General features: G+C 44.0%; 1 protein-coding gene across 4 annotated transcripts in view; it reads left to right on the top strand.

Moving 5' to 3' along the window:
• The window catches only part of LRRC1 (leucine rich repeat containing 1), a 130,070-nt gene that overhangs the window by 16,316 nt on the left and 101,252 nt on the right, over nt 1-12,502 (top strand). Inside the window, exons 1-2 of one of the 4 annotated variants that reach the window (XM_047733944.1) lie at nt 9,947-9,966; nt 10,711-10,753. The exons of 1 other annotated variant lie outside the window; for it this stretch is intronic. In XM_047733944.1, the coding sequence (XP_047589900.1) occupies nt 9,962-9,966; nt 10,711-10,753 (48 nt within the window). In that variant the 5' untranslated portion in view covers nt 9,947-9,961. Of the gene's footprint in view, nt 1-9,946; nt 9,967-10,710; nt 10,754-10,851; nt 10,903-12,502 lie in introns of those variants that run through there. 2 more of the 4 variants (XM_047733942.1, XM_047733945.1) reach the window with 2 other exon arrangements.

Below are 12,502 nucleotides of genomic sequence, written 5' to 3'. Positions count from 1 at the left end.
TAGTTGCCTGCTGCTGGAGGAGGGCAGGGGAGACAGACAGTATGAGCCTGGCTGACTGTGGCAGATACCCTCGTTTCCCGCCAGCGAGTAGTGGGTCGTTGTTATGTCTCTCTTTGGTTTAACCCATGTCTTCTGCCAAAAACACAAGGACCATCTGTTCAGGAAAAGTCTCTAGTAGGAGAGATTTCTGTTTCAAAGTATTCTTGAAAAAAAGAAAGGAAAAAAAACCTCATACTTGTAGACATTTTTTTCCCTAGATTTTATTCACACTATGTGTGAAATTTCAGGAGAGGAAAACAGAAGTAAATAGGATATTATAAAGGTTAAATTACCAAATATAAAGATTAAATTACCAAATTGTTTTCTAAATTGTTAAATTCTAATGTATGTTTTAAGTACTTCCTGGTACTTTCTCTTATACATTTTAAGTGTTAAATTTCTGTGACTGCACGGTCTCAGATTTTCCCGATCTCTGTGCCTTTGTCAGTGCTCTGCTCGGAATGCTCTTCTTCAGTGCCGATGCCACCACCTCCATGAAGTCTACCCAGCTCTCCAGTCACATCTGCGTCTCCATGCTCCCCTGACCCTTTCTCAGTTCACTTCTCTCCTGTTTGTCAGGACTGGGCTTTGTTGGTCAACTGTATATTCCCCTCAGCTTGTCATCAGGGACTGATTTTATGTGTCTCTGTCCCAGACATTTGGGAATTTAGTGCCTTATTCAAAAGAAATGCTCCAAAAATGTCTGTTGCATTGAAAAAAAATGTTTTTTTTTTTTATGGTGTAGTTTAGGTACATAAATCCTCAGACATTTCTTATGTGTCTGTTGCTCCCTTCTAGTGCCTCTCTGTAGTGAGTTCTTCTGAGGAGCTGACGGTGCCAGCACCACAGGCTCATCTGGGTTGGTCCGAGCCCAGCATCCCCTGAGGATCTCTGGGCAGCCCCAGACTGCCTCTCAGGCCAGCGAGTCTGTCCCGTCCTCTGGCTGTCCACCTGAGAGCGAGGTGGTGGTGTGGGCTGAGTCAGCACGTCCTGTTGGCAGAGGGTCAACAGTAGCACAGAGAGATAACACATCATTAGTCATGTTGACAGAAGGACGGTCCTCTCTCCCTTGCCTCTGAGTGGAGGTGTTAATGAGGAGCAAAATGGCCAAGAGGCAGGAAGTGTTTCTGAAGCCGTGGGCTGGGCTGCCCACACCCTGCACACACGGGATAACCTGCCCTCGCCTCGGGAGAGTGGAATGAAACATCAGCTGCAGTTTTGAAAGTGAGAATAGCAGCTCTTCACTGACTGCCCACAGTTTTCCAGCTGCACTTGCAGGCACTTACACAGAATTTGTTCCGTCTTTGGGTTCAGCCTTACATGGGGGATTTTTAAAAGGCCCATTTTACAGGTGAGAAAACCGAGTCACTCATGTGGGAAACAACCTGATTGGGGTTAAACCCAGGTCTGCGAGACTCCAAAGGCTGATGTTTTTTGTGAGATGTTACTTTGGCAGATCTGGTCAAGTGGTGGCCTTGAGATCTTCATGCAGCTGGCGTGGCACTGAAGGCCCACTGCGTTGTCAGGCTCCAGGGAGGCAAAAATGAATGCCAGTCTCTGTTTGGTGTTGGGGTTTAGTGATGGCATCAGGCACCCAAGCAGATGGTGATGAAGGCCTAGTTTTAGAGCTGGTGGCTAAAGGTTCCTGGTGGTGGAGGGCTGGAGGGACAACACAGCCAAGTGCTGTGGGAGGTGCACGGGGAAGAGTGTCAGAGGGCAGGCAGCAGCTCCATCATGGGTGGCTCTGAATGCCAGGTGAGGGAGCTTGGCGGCTGTTTTGTTGTCACCAGAGTTTAAGCCCAGGGGTGTCTTGTCAGACTTGAAGCAGATTGTGGATGGCTTTGAGGGGAACAAGATTGGAGACTGGGAGAATACTTTGGAGGCAAATAGGCGACTTGGTGACTGACCACATTGGAAATGGAGAGTCTGATGGTTGCAGGGGTCAAGTGTAATAGGGTAACAGTTGAGTTTTCAGCTTCAGTGACTGTGTACCTCTTAACTGGATTTGAGGAATGAGGGAAAGGATGCATGTGGATAAATGAGAGATTGAGTCTGGTGGTTTTTTTTCCTCAGGGAAAGATGAGATAGGGCAGTGGCTACGTGAGAGGTGGGGGTTAAGCAGGGGTTCCTGTGGGTGCTGGAGCTGGAAAGGGGGCTAATGGGCATTCCTTGGATTGGTGAGAATTTCTGGTGGTGCCAGCAGCCTTCATGATTTGTGTGTTTTTTTTGTTTTTTGTTTTTTGTTTTCCCTCTAGCGTGCTCAACCATACCATTCCAGGATCAGAAAGGTAGATTGTAGGTGGCAGGATAGGAGGGAATGAGGCCACTGATGTTTCTGATGGAAAAGATATTTGTGATGCTGCATAAGCAGAGAAAGAAGGGAATTTTTAAGCAAGAGGCTGATGGTCAGGAGAAAATAATGGAAGTGAAGCCATGGGAGAGGTCATGGCCAGATCTGAAATATTGGAGTTGAATGTAGGGGAAAGGAAACCGCTCTGGGGAAAGGAAGCACCTCTGGGTGAGGTCAGGATTCCAGGGCGGGGACCCAGGAGAGGATGGTAATGTGCAGTGGGTGTGGAAGTCAGCAGGAGCTGCTAGGCTTGCTTGTTGGATGGGTCACCTCCATTAGGAGCCATGAGGCTAGACACCTGTGGCAGGCTCCTGTGGACAGTGTAGGCTCAGGAGGTCTAGCTGCAGACAGAGCTGTAGCAGAAGAGAGAACATGTGGCATATGAAGAGGACAGCCATTACCACTGCGGCCCAGGCTCAGCCCCAGCCCGGCCCTGTCACATGGGGATGCGGGCCTGGTGCGTGTATGAGTGTGTGTGTGTGTGAGTATGCGCGCGCGCAAGTGCACGCACGTGCGCTGCTTCACTCAGTGCTTGCTTGCTTGCTATTTGTTTTTTGTTTTTGCCCTGAAAATCAGAATTTTTATGTGAGGTCTCCCGATTTTTAGGTGTTGACATCTTATTCAACGGTTTTAAACATTCACTGTTTATCAGGTGTACAGACTGGACTTGGGCTGTTTGTGCCCTCTGCTGTACAAACCCCTTGACATTCCTAGGACTGTGGCAGGAAGGAGGTGGGTGGGAGGTGTTTGTGAACTGAATCCCAGAGTCTTGGTAAATGCCTTACCTTCCTGGTCATTTCATTCCGTTTGTAGGATGGAGGTCTGAAAGATAAAGAACTAACTAGCTAATTAGTTTTTCAGTAGGAGCTAATAGGTGGTGATGGTAATCTGAAGCCTATGGCTCAAGTGAACTACAGATCGTGATACAAAATCAGCTCGCTCCTTCGGAAACTCCTGCATCCTTAATTCTGTTCACTATTCTTGAACTTTCTTTCTTTCTTTTTTAAAGATTCTTTCTTTTTTTAAAGATTTTATTTATTTGACAGAGATGCAAGTAGGCAGAGAGGCAGGTGGGGGGGCGGGAAGCAGGCTCCCTGCTGAGCAGAGAGCCCCATTGGGAGGCTTGATCCCAGCATTCTGAGATCATGACCAGAGCTATAGGCAGAGGCTTTAAACCACTGAGCCACCCAGGTGCCCTGAACTCCTTCCTTCCTTCCTTCCTTTCTTTCTTTCTTTCTTTCTTTTTTTTTTTTTTTTAAAGATTCTTTCTTTTTTTTAAAGATATTATTTATTTATTTGACAGAGATCACAAGTAGGCAGAGAGGCAGGTGGGGGGGCGGGAAGCAGGCTCCCTGCTGAGCAGAGAGCCCCATGCGGGGGCGCTTGATCCCAGGATCCTGAGATCATGACCAGAGCCATAGGCAGAGGCTTTAAACCACTGAGCCACCCAAGTGCCCCAAACTCCTTTCTTTCTTGATTCATACCTTCTCTTTTGCTTGTTCATGGCATTTTCTTTCCTGCCCTTTTTTCTCTCATTTCTTCTTTCTGTATTTACTTCTCTATCTCCTCTTCATTTTCTTACAGGGTTCAGGCCGAGTTAGTTGTTTAAAGTAATGGGTAGTTTTTGTTTTGTTTTATTTTGGTATTGATTCAGTAAAATTTTATATTTTCTTAATTTTTAAAATTTGTGAATTAATGAGTTGTGACTATAGAGGAATGACAGTGAAACTTAGGCATTTCACATCCAAATGCATGTTTTGCCCTTCAGATTAATCACTTCTTGGGTTTTACTCAAATTTCAAAGCACTGTTTGTCTGCAGACCGCCTACATGTAGCTTCAGCCATCACCTGTATTTGCGGATCTTTGTCCCTTTGATGGTGCGGTTAGTGTTGGGACAGGCTAAGAACTGGGTTCTTGAATAAGAATAAGGTTATGGATTGGCCTGGGCAAGATCATAGCTCTGTGTGAAAGGGAAGTGTGACCGTGAAGTAAGGCTACCGTGTTGGCTGTGCTGCTCAGCTGTGTGTCCCTGGGGGTGGGGGGGGGGCGCACAGATGTGCCTTTCAGTCCAGCTTTAAAGACTTTGCTTCCAGATACACTGTATCTGTTAAGTGGCTTAACAGTTAAAATTTCCCATTTCCAAAGACATTTAGTTAGTCTTTTGGAGATGAATGTACAATTTCTCTTGGCCTTCGAAATACTAAAATAGCCTTTGGGACCTGCATTATCGTCACTGTGGACCTGCTGAACTCTGGAAACTCTAGGTTAGGAACCACTGGGGAATGGGTTTCCTAAGTGATGATTTTTAAAAGAATTTTATTTTTAAGTAATTTTTAAGATTTTATTTTTAAGTAATCTTTATACCTAATGTGGGGCTCGAATTTGCAACCTTGAAGTCAGGAGTTGCATGGTCTACTGATTGAGCCAGCCTAAGTGATGATTTTAAAGAATGCAAACACACACACACACACACACACACACACACACACACACACAGCCTATTGCTAAATTGTCTGTCTATTAAAGAACCAGGCTGCTTCTCACTGGCGAATCGCTTGTGGGGGCACCACAGTGGCTCATTTAGACTTGGTTCTTTATCAGAAGCAGCTAGGAGTTATTATTTTATTTTATTTTTAAAATATTTTATTTATTTATTTGACAGAGAGAGAGACACACAACAAGAAGGAACAGAAGCAGGGTGGGTGGGAGAGGGAGAAGCAGGCTTCCCGCTGAGCAGAGAGCCCCATTTGGGGCTTGATCCCAGCACCCTGGGATCATGACCTGAGCCGAAGGCAGAGGCTTAACCACTGAGCCATCCAGGTGCCCCCAGGAGTTGTTTTAAAACATGGATGCTAGGGCTCTATCTCCAGAGATTTGGATTCATTACATCAGTGTGGGACCCCAGGAATCTGTAATGTTTGGAGGTGACCCAGGTGAATGATCTTGGGTGATCCTGTGTCCACAGAATGAGAAACGCTGGTGTAGTGGGCTTTGAGACTGAAGAGACTTAGTGTTACGTGATTTTGGAAAGATGGCAAAGTTACTTAACATCCGTGAGCCTCGGTTTTGTCATTGTTTGAGAATGAGAATGGTGATAGTACCAAGGGAGGGCATTGTGAGGGTGCACTGATAATACACAAAGCGTCCAGCTCTGTTGGGCACAAATAGAGGATCCCTATCCCTACTCTGAAGTTGGCATATTTGTCCGTGGGAGTATATAACTAACCCCTGAGGATAAGGATCGCATTTTATGCTTTCTCCTGTGTTCTAGAGTCCAGTATTCTGTGGGGCACATGGGTGATGGCAGCCTCTTTGTTCTGCTTCGTGCTGCTGTTTATGGCACAGCCTGTAATTCCAAGTTCATAACCTGAGATTTGACTGTCTCTTGTTTTACACTGTACCTTAGGGCTTCTTCCTCCTATGTACTTGCGTGTACACACATACACCACCCCCTCCCCCAACACACACACACAGCTGAGAGTGTCCTCAGGAGCTGTTTCTGAGGCCTTGCTCAGGTCTCATCCTCTCCCCTCAGGTCACTGAAACATGGTGATGGTTGTCTGTAGACCTGCCCTGCCAAGGCGCGGGGACTCTCCAGACCATACATTTGGCCTATGCTTGTTCCACGTACAGGGAGATGAATGTGTCAGTTTTCAGTGGACAAATCTAGGTTAAATTCCCTTTCTCCTGTGACCACAGGAACGTGAAGACTGGGTGCCCTGTGCACAGTCAGTGGTCCCCATGAAACGTTTCCTCTTGGCCAACGTGATCTTGATCTTCCGGGAAGACAGGCAGGCCAGTTTTTACAACATGTTTTATTTTTATTTGTTTTTAATGCTAGCACTGAAAAATAATGCCTTGGTTTTGGCCCATGGTGCTGTCAAAACAAAACACTTCCTGTATCCCCAATCTAAGCAGGTTTAACGAGTACCTAAGCATGTTGCTGCTTTTCGTTTTCATCTCCCCTTTGTAACTTTTGAAGTGGAACAACTCTGCATTCTTTTCTTGCTAATCATTTAAAATTTTAATTGAAAGTTCAGCTTTTATAACGTGAGCTCTTTTGGCAAATGCATGAAGGTGTGTCTAATGTAATTCAAGTTTCGAAGCAGTTTTAAAGTAAAAGAGGCTTTAGTCTTCATTGCCTTTGACGCTGGACTATTAGGTATTTTTAGCATACAAATTATGGTGAGTGTGGTACCAAAGGGCACTTTTTTTTCCTGTTCGGTATGTTTCCTCATTCTTGGGTTGGTAATTATATTCAGGATAATTTAGCCTTGGACTACAAAATAGCTGTTAGGTCTGTGTTCTTATTATATGGTAATGCTTCTGTGTTTGTTACCTTACAGAAGATATAGACTTGTTTTAGGAATTGATCCCCATGATATCTCTCTCTGCAGGTCCTTGAATCTTAGGAAAAGAAACATGTGGGGAAGGAGAAATCAGAGATGGAAATTCTAAGTTCCTTGTGACTATAGAAATCTGTGAAAAGCCTTTTTATGTTCGTTTTGAATTACCAAAATCAAAGTAATGCTAAACTTGTTGTTAATGTTATTGAATATAGCTTTACTACAGTAGGATATATAAATAGCATATTACAGTTCCTTATTCCCAAGGATAAGATTTTTAAATGCTTTCAAGATTTTAAATATTTTCCAGGATACTTTGTAAACTAAATCTTTGTAAATAACCTCATGCGGACTAGAGGGAAGGAGGAGGGACACAATGACACCTCTTCTTTCCCGTTCCTGCACTACTTCTTGTGAGTGCTTTCCCATGTGCCGGGCAATCTGAAACAGCCCGATTGCCCTCTAACAATCCAGCTGTCTTCCTTTTTAAAAACATGGTAGGGGCACCTGGGTGGCTCAGTGGGTTAAAGCCTCTGCCTTCGGCTCAGGTCATGATCTCAGGGTCCTGGGATCAAGTCCCGCATCGGGCTCTCTGCTCAGCAGGGAGCCTGCTTCCCTCTCTCTCTCTCTGCCTGCCTCTCTGCCTACTTGTGATCTCTCTCTCTCTGTCAAATAAATAAAATCTTTAAAAAAAACAAAACAAAACAAACAAAAAAAACATGGTAGCACATTAGTTAAGACAAAAAGAGATAGCCAGGATTTTAATTAATGCTTTAACTTTAAAGCTAAAAAAAAATTAGGGGCACCTGGGTGGCTCAGTGGTTAAAGCCTCTGCCTTCAGCTCAGGTCGTGATCCCAGGGTCCTGGGATCGAGCCTCACATCGGGCTCTCTGCTCAGCGGGAGCCTGCTTCCTCCTCCTCCTCTCTTTCTCTGCCTGCCTCTCTGCCTACTTGTGATCTGTCTGTCAAATAAATAAAAAAAATCTTAAAAAAAAAATAAAGCTAAAAAAAATTCATTTGGGTTAACATTTTTTATGCTGGCACTTGAATTTTGGGCGGGAGTACCTTTTTTTTTTTTTTTTGGCCATGACTGTGGGAGTGATATTGATGCCCATTTTGAAACTGACAAAATACAGAAACATTTAAAGAGGCAGAAGAAAAAAGTCCCTTGTAAACCAGAGGTGGTGATTGTCTAACACTTCAGTTGCATGCCAGTTCCTGGCTCCCGAGCAAACCTAAAGTCGTCTTTCACCCCGAACATCTTAGCTGCCACCTGGGCATTGCGGATGCCGCTCACGGGTCTTTTTCTTTCCTGGACTCGGAGCTCCTTGAGGGAAGGGGCTGCTGTAATTTTTATATCCCTAAAATGTAGAGTAACGTAGGTATTCCAAAAGGATCATTTAAACCAAATTCCATTTATTTTAACTTCACAACATTTAGTTGCATAGAGTCAATACTGTAAGGACAATGCTTATTTTCTTTGAAATGTCTACTAATATTTTAAAGAGCATTTTATATCCTGAACCTGTAATATAGGCACCTGGTAAAATATTAAGCCAATGCAGAAAGTGTGTGTAGTGGAAAGTGGGTGTCCCTTCCCTTTTCCCCAGGCCTGTACTTCTCTTCAGACCAGAAAGCTGCTTTTCTATTACTTTGTATCTTTCCAGAGATAGTCGTGGATATCCAAGCATTAATACAAATGATCTTTTAAAAGGCTGCCTCTGGGATGTAGGGCAATGGTGGATATGTGAGTGAAATAGCCCTTTTGGAAGCCATTTCGGCAATATCTTTTAAAATTGAAAAATCAAGCCCAGCAATTCCATGGCATGGCATTCTGTTTTAAAAATAGAAATACCTGGGGCGCCTGGGTGGCTCAGTGGGTTAAGCCGCTGCCTTCGGCTCAGGTCATGATCCCAGGTCCTGGGTTCGAGCCCCGCATCGGGCTTTCTGCTCAGCAGGGAGCCTGCTTCCTCCTCTCTCTCTGCCTGCCTCTCTGCCTACTTGTGATTTCTCTCTGTCAAATAAATAAATAAAATATTTAAAAAAAAATAAAAATAAAAATAGAAATACCAGTGTGTCAAGATATATATGGAAGGATTTTTATTAATGCATTCCTGTGGTGGTGAAAGAACAAACAAACAAAAAATGAATGGGGGGGGGGGGTTGGGAGGGAAGGAAAAGCGAATAAAATGAATGCTGTCAGGGAAATGGTTGAATAAATCATGATGCAAATGTGCCATGAGTCTGGTACAATCCTTACAAAGATGAGGTAGAGCTTTATTCGTTAGTTGTCATGGAGGATCTTTCTTGATACATTGTTTTGTAAGAAAAGAAAGGTGTAGATTGCATTGCACAGTATCTCTTTTTAACAGAACAGTGATAAACTCTAAGTGACCATGTGTCTGCATGTTTATGTGTGATGTGATGAGCATGGAGAAAGATAGAGAAGGAAGGAATCAGAAATACTTTCTAAATTGTTTCTTCTTGTTTCTTGAACATGCCTTTGAATCTTTCCTGGTGGAGTCAGCATCGTGGTCATACAAGTGATTTGCCAGATTTACTTCCTTTTACTTCTAGGAAGTGGCAGTGGGTACTTCAATCCTCATTTAATCCTATTTCATCAGTGTTCTTATGTTCTGAGGTCTGAGTCATCTGAGGCAGAGCATCAGAACTCACCTAGGGCAGCTAAAGGCTTTGTGCAGCACATGTGTGGGGGGTTTGAAGCCATCTGGGAGGGCACAGACCCCGCCAGGGGCAGTGAGCAGCACCAGGGAGGACTCACCAGCCAGCTGCACTGCTGGGTGGAGAGGCTGGGGAAGAGGCAGCGGTGACCCGCATGGGGAGTGATCAGAGGCCAGGTTAAAGCCCTGGAAGATCAAAGGAAAGAATTGCTGAGAGCCGAGGAAGACGGAGGCAGTTAAGAGTCAGATGGTGACTGGGGTGTTGTGCTGGAAAAATGAGTTAGGTGGAAGTGCTGAGATGATGAGGGTTAATAAGGCAAAAGCAGTTTGCAGAACCGATGTTCAGATAGCTTTTCTGGGTTTACGTCTCAGCACGTCCCTTTGTTACCAGTCACGTTTATCTTCTTATCCTTCCCTGGATTCATGCTTCTGGCAGGAAGGAGTGGGAGGTGGATGTCATTCAGCGGGGCCTTGAAAAGTACTTGAAGAAATGGCGTCCCTGCCTTCTCTTCACAGAAGTGCCTGAATGATGACTTGAGTGGATATGAAGTAAGCTCTGGGGGAGAAGTCTAAATTGCTATTAGCAGAATCCTCAATATTTTAGGCCTGGATTGGGAAGGTACTTTATCTGCTCATGCATCTGTAAAGGAGTGCAAACCCTCCACTGCGTGGGCCAAAGAAATACCAAGTCAGACGGAAGGGTGAGGGCAGTGGGGGCTCTGTGTGTTTGAAGGAATGTATGCCACTGTCCTCTCTGTCCTTGAGTCAGCCCTACCCCCACTTCCAGCTAGTCTCATATTAAAAAAAAAAGAGAAAATTCCAGTCCATTTAATTTACCTGGTTATGCTTTTATAGAGATGTTATTTTTTGCCAAAACTTTGTAGAATGTGATCCCCAGAGGACATACACCAGCCTAGGGCAAAAAACTGTCACTTCCTTCAGTCTGGGCTTAATATTTTTATGAATGTAGTCCTAAAGCATACAAATGCATATGTAACTATTGGATTCATAGTGAGCTTATAGTTTAGTGTGTATACCTTTGGGTATACAACTCTTAGACTCAACACTGAGCTTTCTAGGTAAAGCCATCCCCAAGTTTTGTACGTGCATGCTGATTTTGGGTCAGGTCTCCATCATTCTGTACAGAATTTTAGTCTCCTCGGATCCAGTTGTAAGACTTTGCATTTCTCAGGGCTCAATTTAATCTCATTAGATTAGCACATTGGCTCTATAACTGCCTTTAAAGAGATCCTCTTCCATCTGATTTTTACACAACTTACTGACTCGTTTCAGGAACCCTGAAAATGGAATAAAAGTGCCATCAAATGGAAAGAAGGTAGGAGCTGGAGACGGAACTGAGACGTCTCTTCTGCTCTGTGCTAGTTTTGACCTTCAGCAGATCGTCAGTCTCCTTGAACTTCCATCCCTATACTCTTCCCTTGGTATAAAATGGGAAAATCTTTTTCTCACAAGCTTTTTATGAGGGTAGGGTGAGTCCATGTGTATAAAGCATGTAGTGCAGTTTTGCACATAGTAGGCACTCTGCTGATGAGTATCAGTGTCTTAAATTCATTAGTTAAAACCTGGGTCATAGCATAGCCCTGTAGTTCGTCCAACAGGTAGCTAATGAGCCCACTGGTCAGCATGCTTTGGGTTGACTTTGGTTATTGAACCAGCCTTGAGTCCCTCCATTTTATCCTTTGGCATTTTGTCGAGAACACTGTAAGAGGTGTTATCGCAGACCTTGGTGCATTCCAGATGTTCTGTTGAGGGACTTAGGAAATTATTCTGATATAATATACAAAAAAAAAAACGGGCAAGACATTGAATTGTACATAGAGTACAATCACAGTTTGGTAAGAAGACAGTTTTAAAGTGAAATAGAAGTGAGTAGGGGAGAAAAGAACAAGGCAACACACTAGAAGGTCAACACTATTATTACATAGAAGGATCTCCTTCAGGCTCTGAAGACTTACTTGATCTGTCTTCCGGTGTCAGAGCTTATCTTCTGTCATTTAGAGAACACTTAAGAATCTGTCACTTGCGGGGCGCCTGGGTGGCTCAGTGGGTTAAGCCGCTGCCTTCGGCTCAGGTCATGATCCCAGGTCCTGGGTTCGAGCCCCGCATCGGGCTTTCTGCTCAGCGGGGAGCCTGCTTCCTCCTCTCTCTCTCTGCCTGCCTCTCTGCTTACTTGTGATTTCTCTCTGTCAGATAAATAAAAAAAAAAAAAAAAAAAAAAAAACTTAAAGAATCTGTCACTTGCACCACGCTTTCTTTGAACAATTGAAAGCAAAAGTTATTTTTTTTTTCTTTACTTTGTAATAGAGTTCACTGTTGAGCTTTCACTGTGGAAAATCATTTGTATTAATGCTGTGCCTCACTTGAATGCCTTGTAGATTCTCACATGCCTGCCTCAGACCCGAGAAACTCTATAGCATTTGCTTTTTCTCTACAGGCAGAGCTGGATACAGCTCTCCTGGGCTCTAGCGTGGGCACTTTGCCTTTGTGGCACTTCCCCCATAAAATTATTATTGGTCATATTTTGTGTCTGTGATAGACAAATAAAATTTAGGCTGGATTCATTGTTATTTTATTCATTTTTTCCCTTTTCACCTTCAAAGAAATTAAAGCATTTTTGAGCACCCCTCCAAGTATCCTGGACTCTCAGCCCTGTGCCTCCCATGCCTAAAGGCTGAGTCACCCGACTCTCAGACTCCATTGTACCTGTCACTGAGAGCCCCCACTGCACTTTGAGGGGCACACAATTTATGATGGTGGTACTGTTCTGTTTTGTATCTCGTCTACTCTGAGAATATGGGATGGTCTTGATAACTATCTGAGAAGTAATCTCTTGCTTTTTCCTTTTTAATACATTCTCTTTACTTCCTCTCAGGTTATTGTGCCTTGGTAACCTTTCCCAGATTCTATGCAGATTCCTGCCCTACTAAAGATGGCTGGAAAGGAGGTTTTTTTCAGTTAACTGCTCTGGCCCATGTTATTAACGCTGCATTGCAAGATTGACTTTGGAAACATGTCAAGGTTAATGCTTTGCTTTCTAATGCTAGGCTTTTTAAAAAATTTTAAA

The sequence above is a fragment of the Lutra lutra genome, chromosome 6 (genome assembly GCF_902655055.1).
Source record: "Lutra lutra chromosome 6, mLutLut1.2, whole genome shotgun sequence".
In the NCBI taxonomy this organism is placed as follows: Eukaryota; Metazoa; Chordata; class Mammalia; order Carnivora; family Mustelidae; genus Lutra; species Lutra lutra.
The sequence above is the reverse complement of the archived record's forward strand: the minus strand, read 5'-3'. Positions and strand labels throughout refer to the sequence as shown.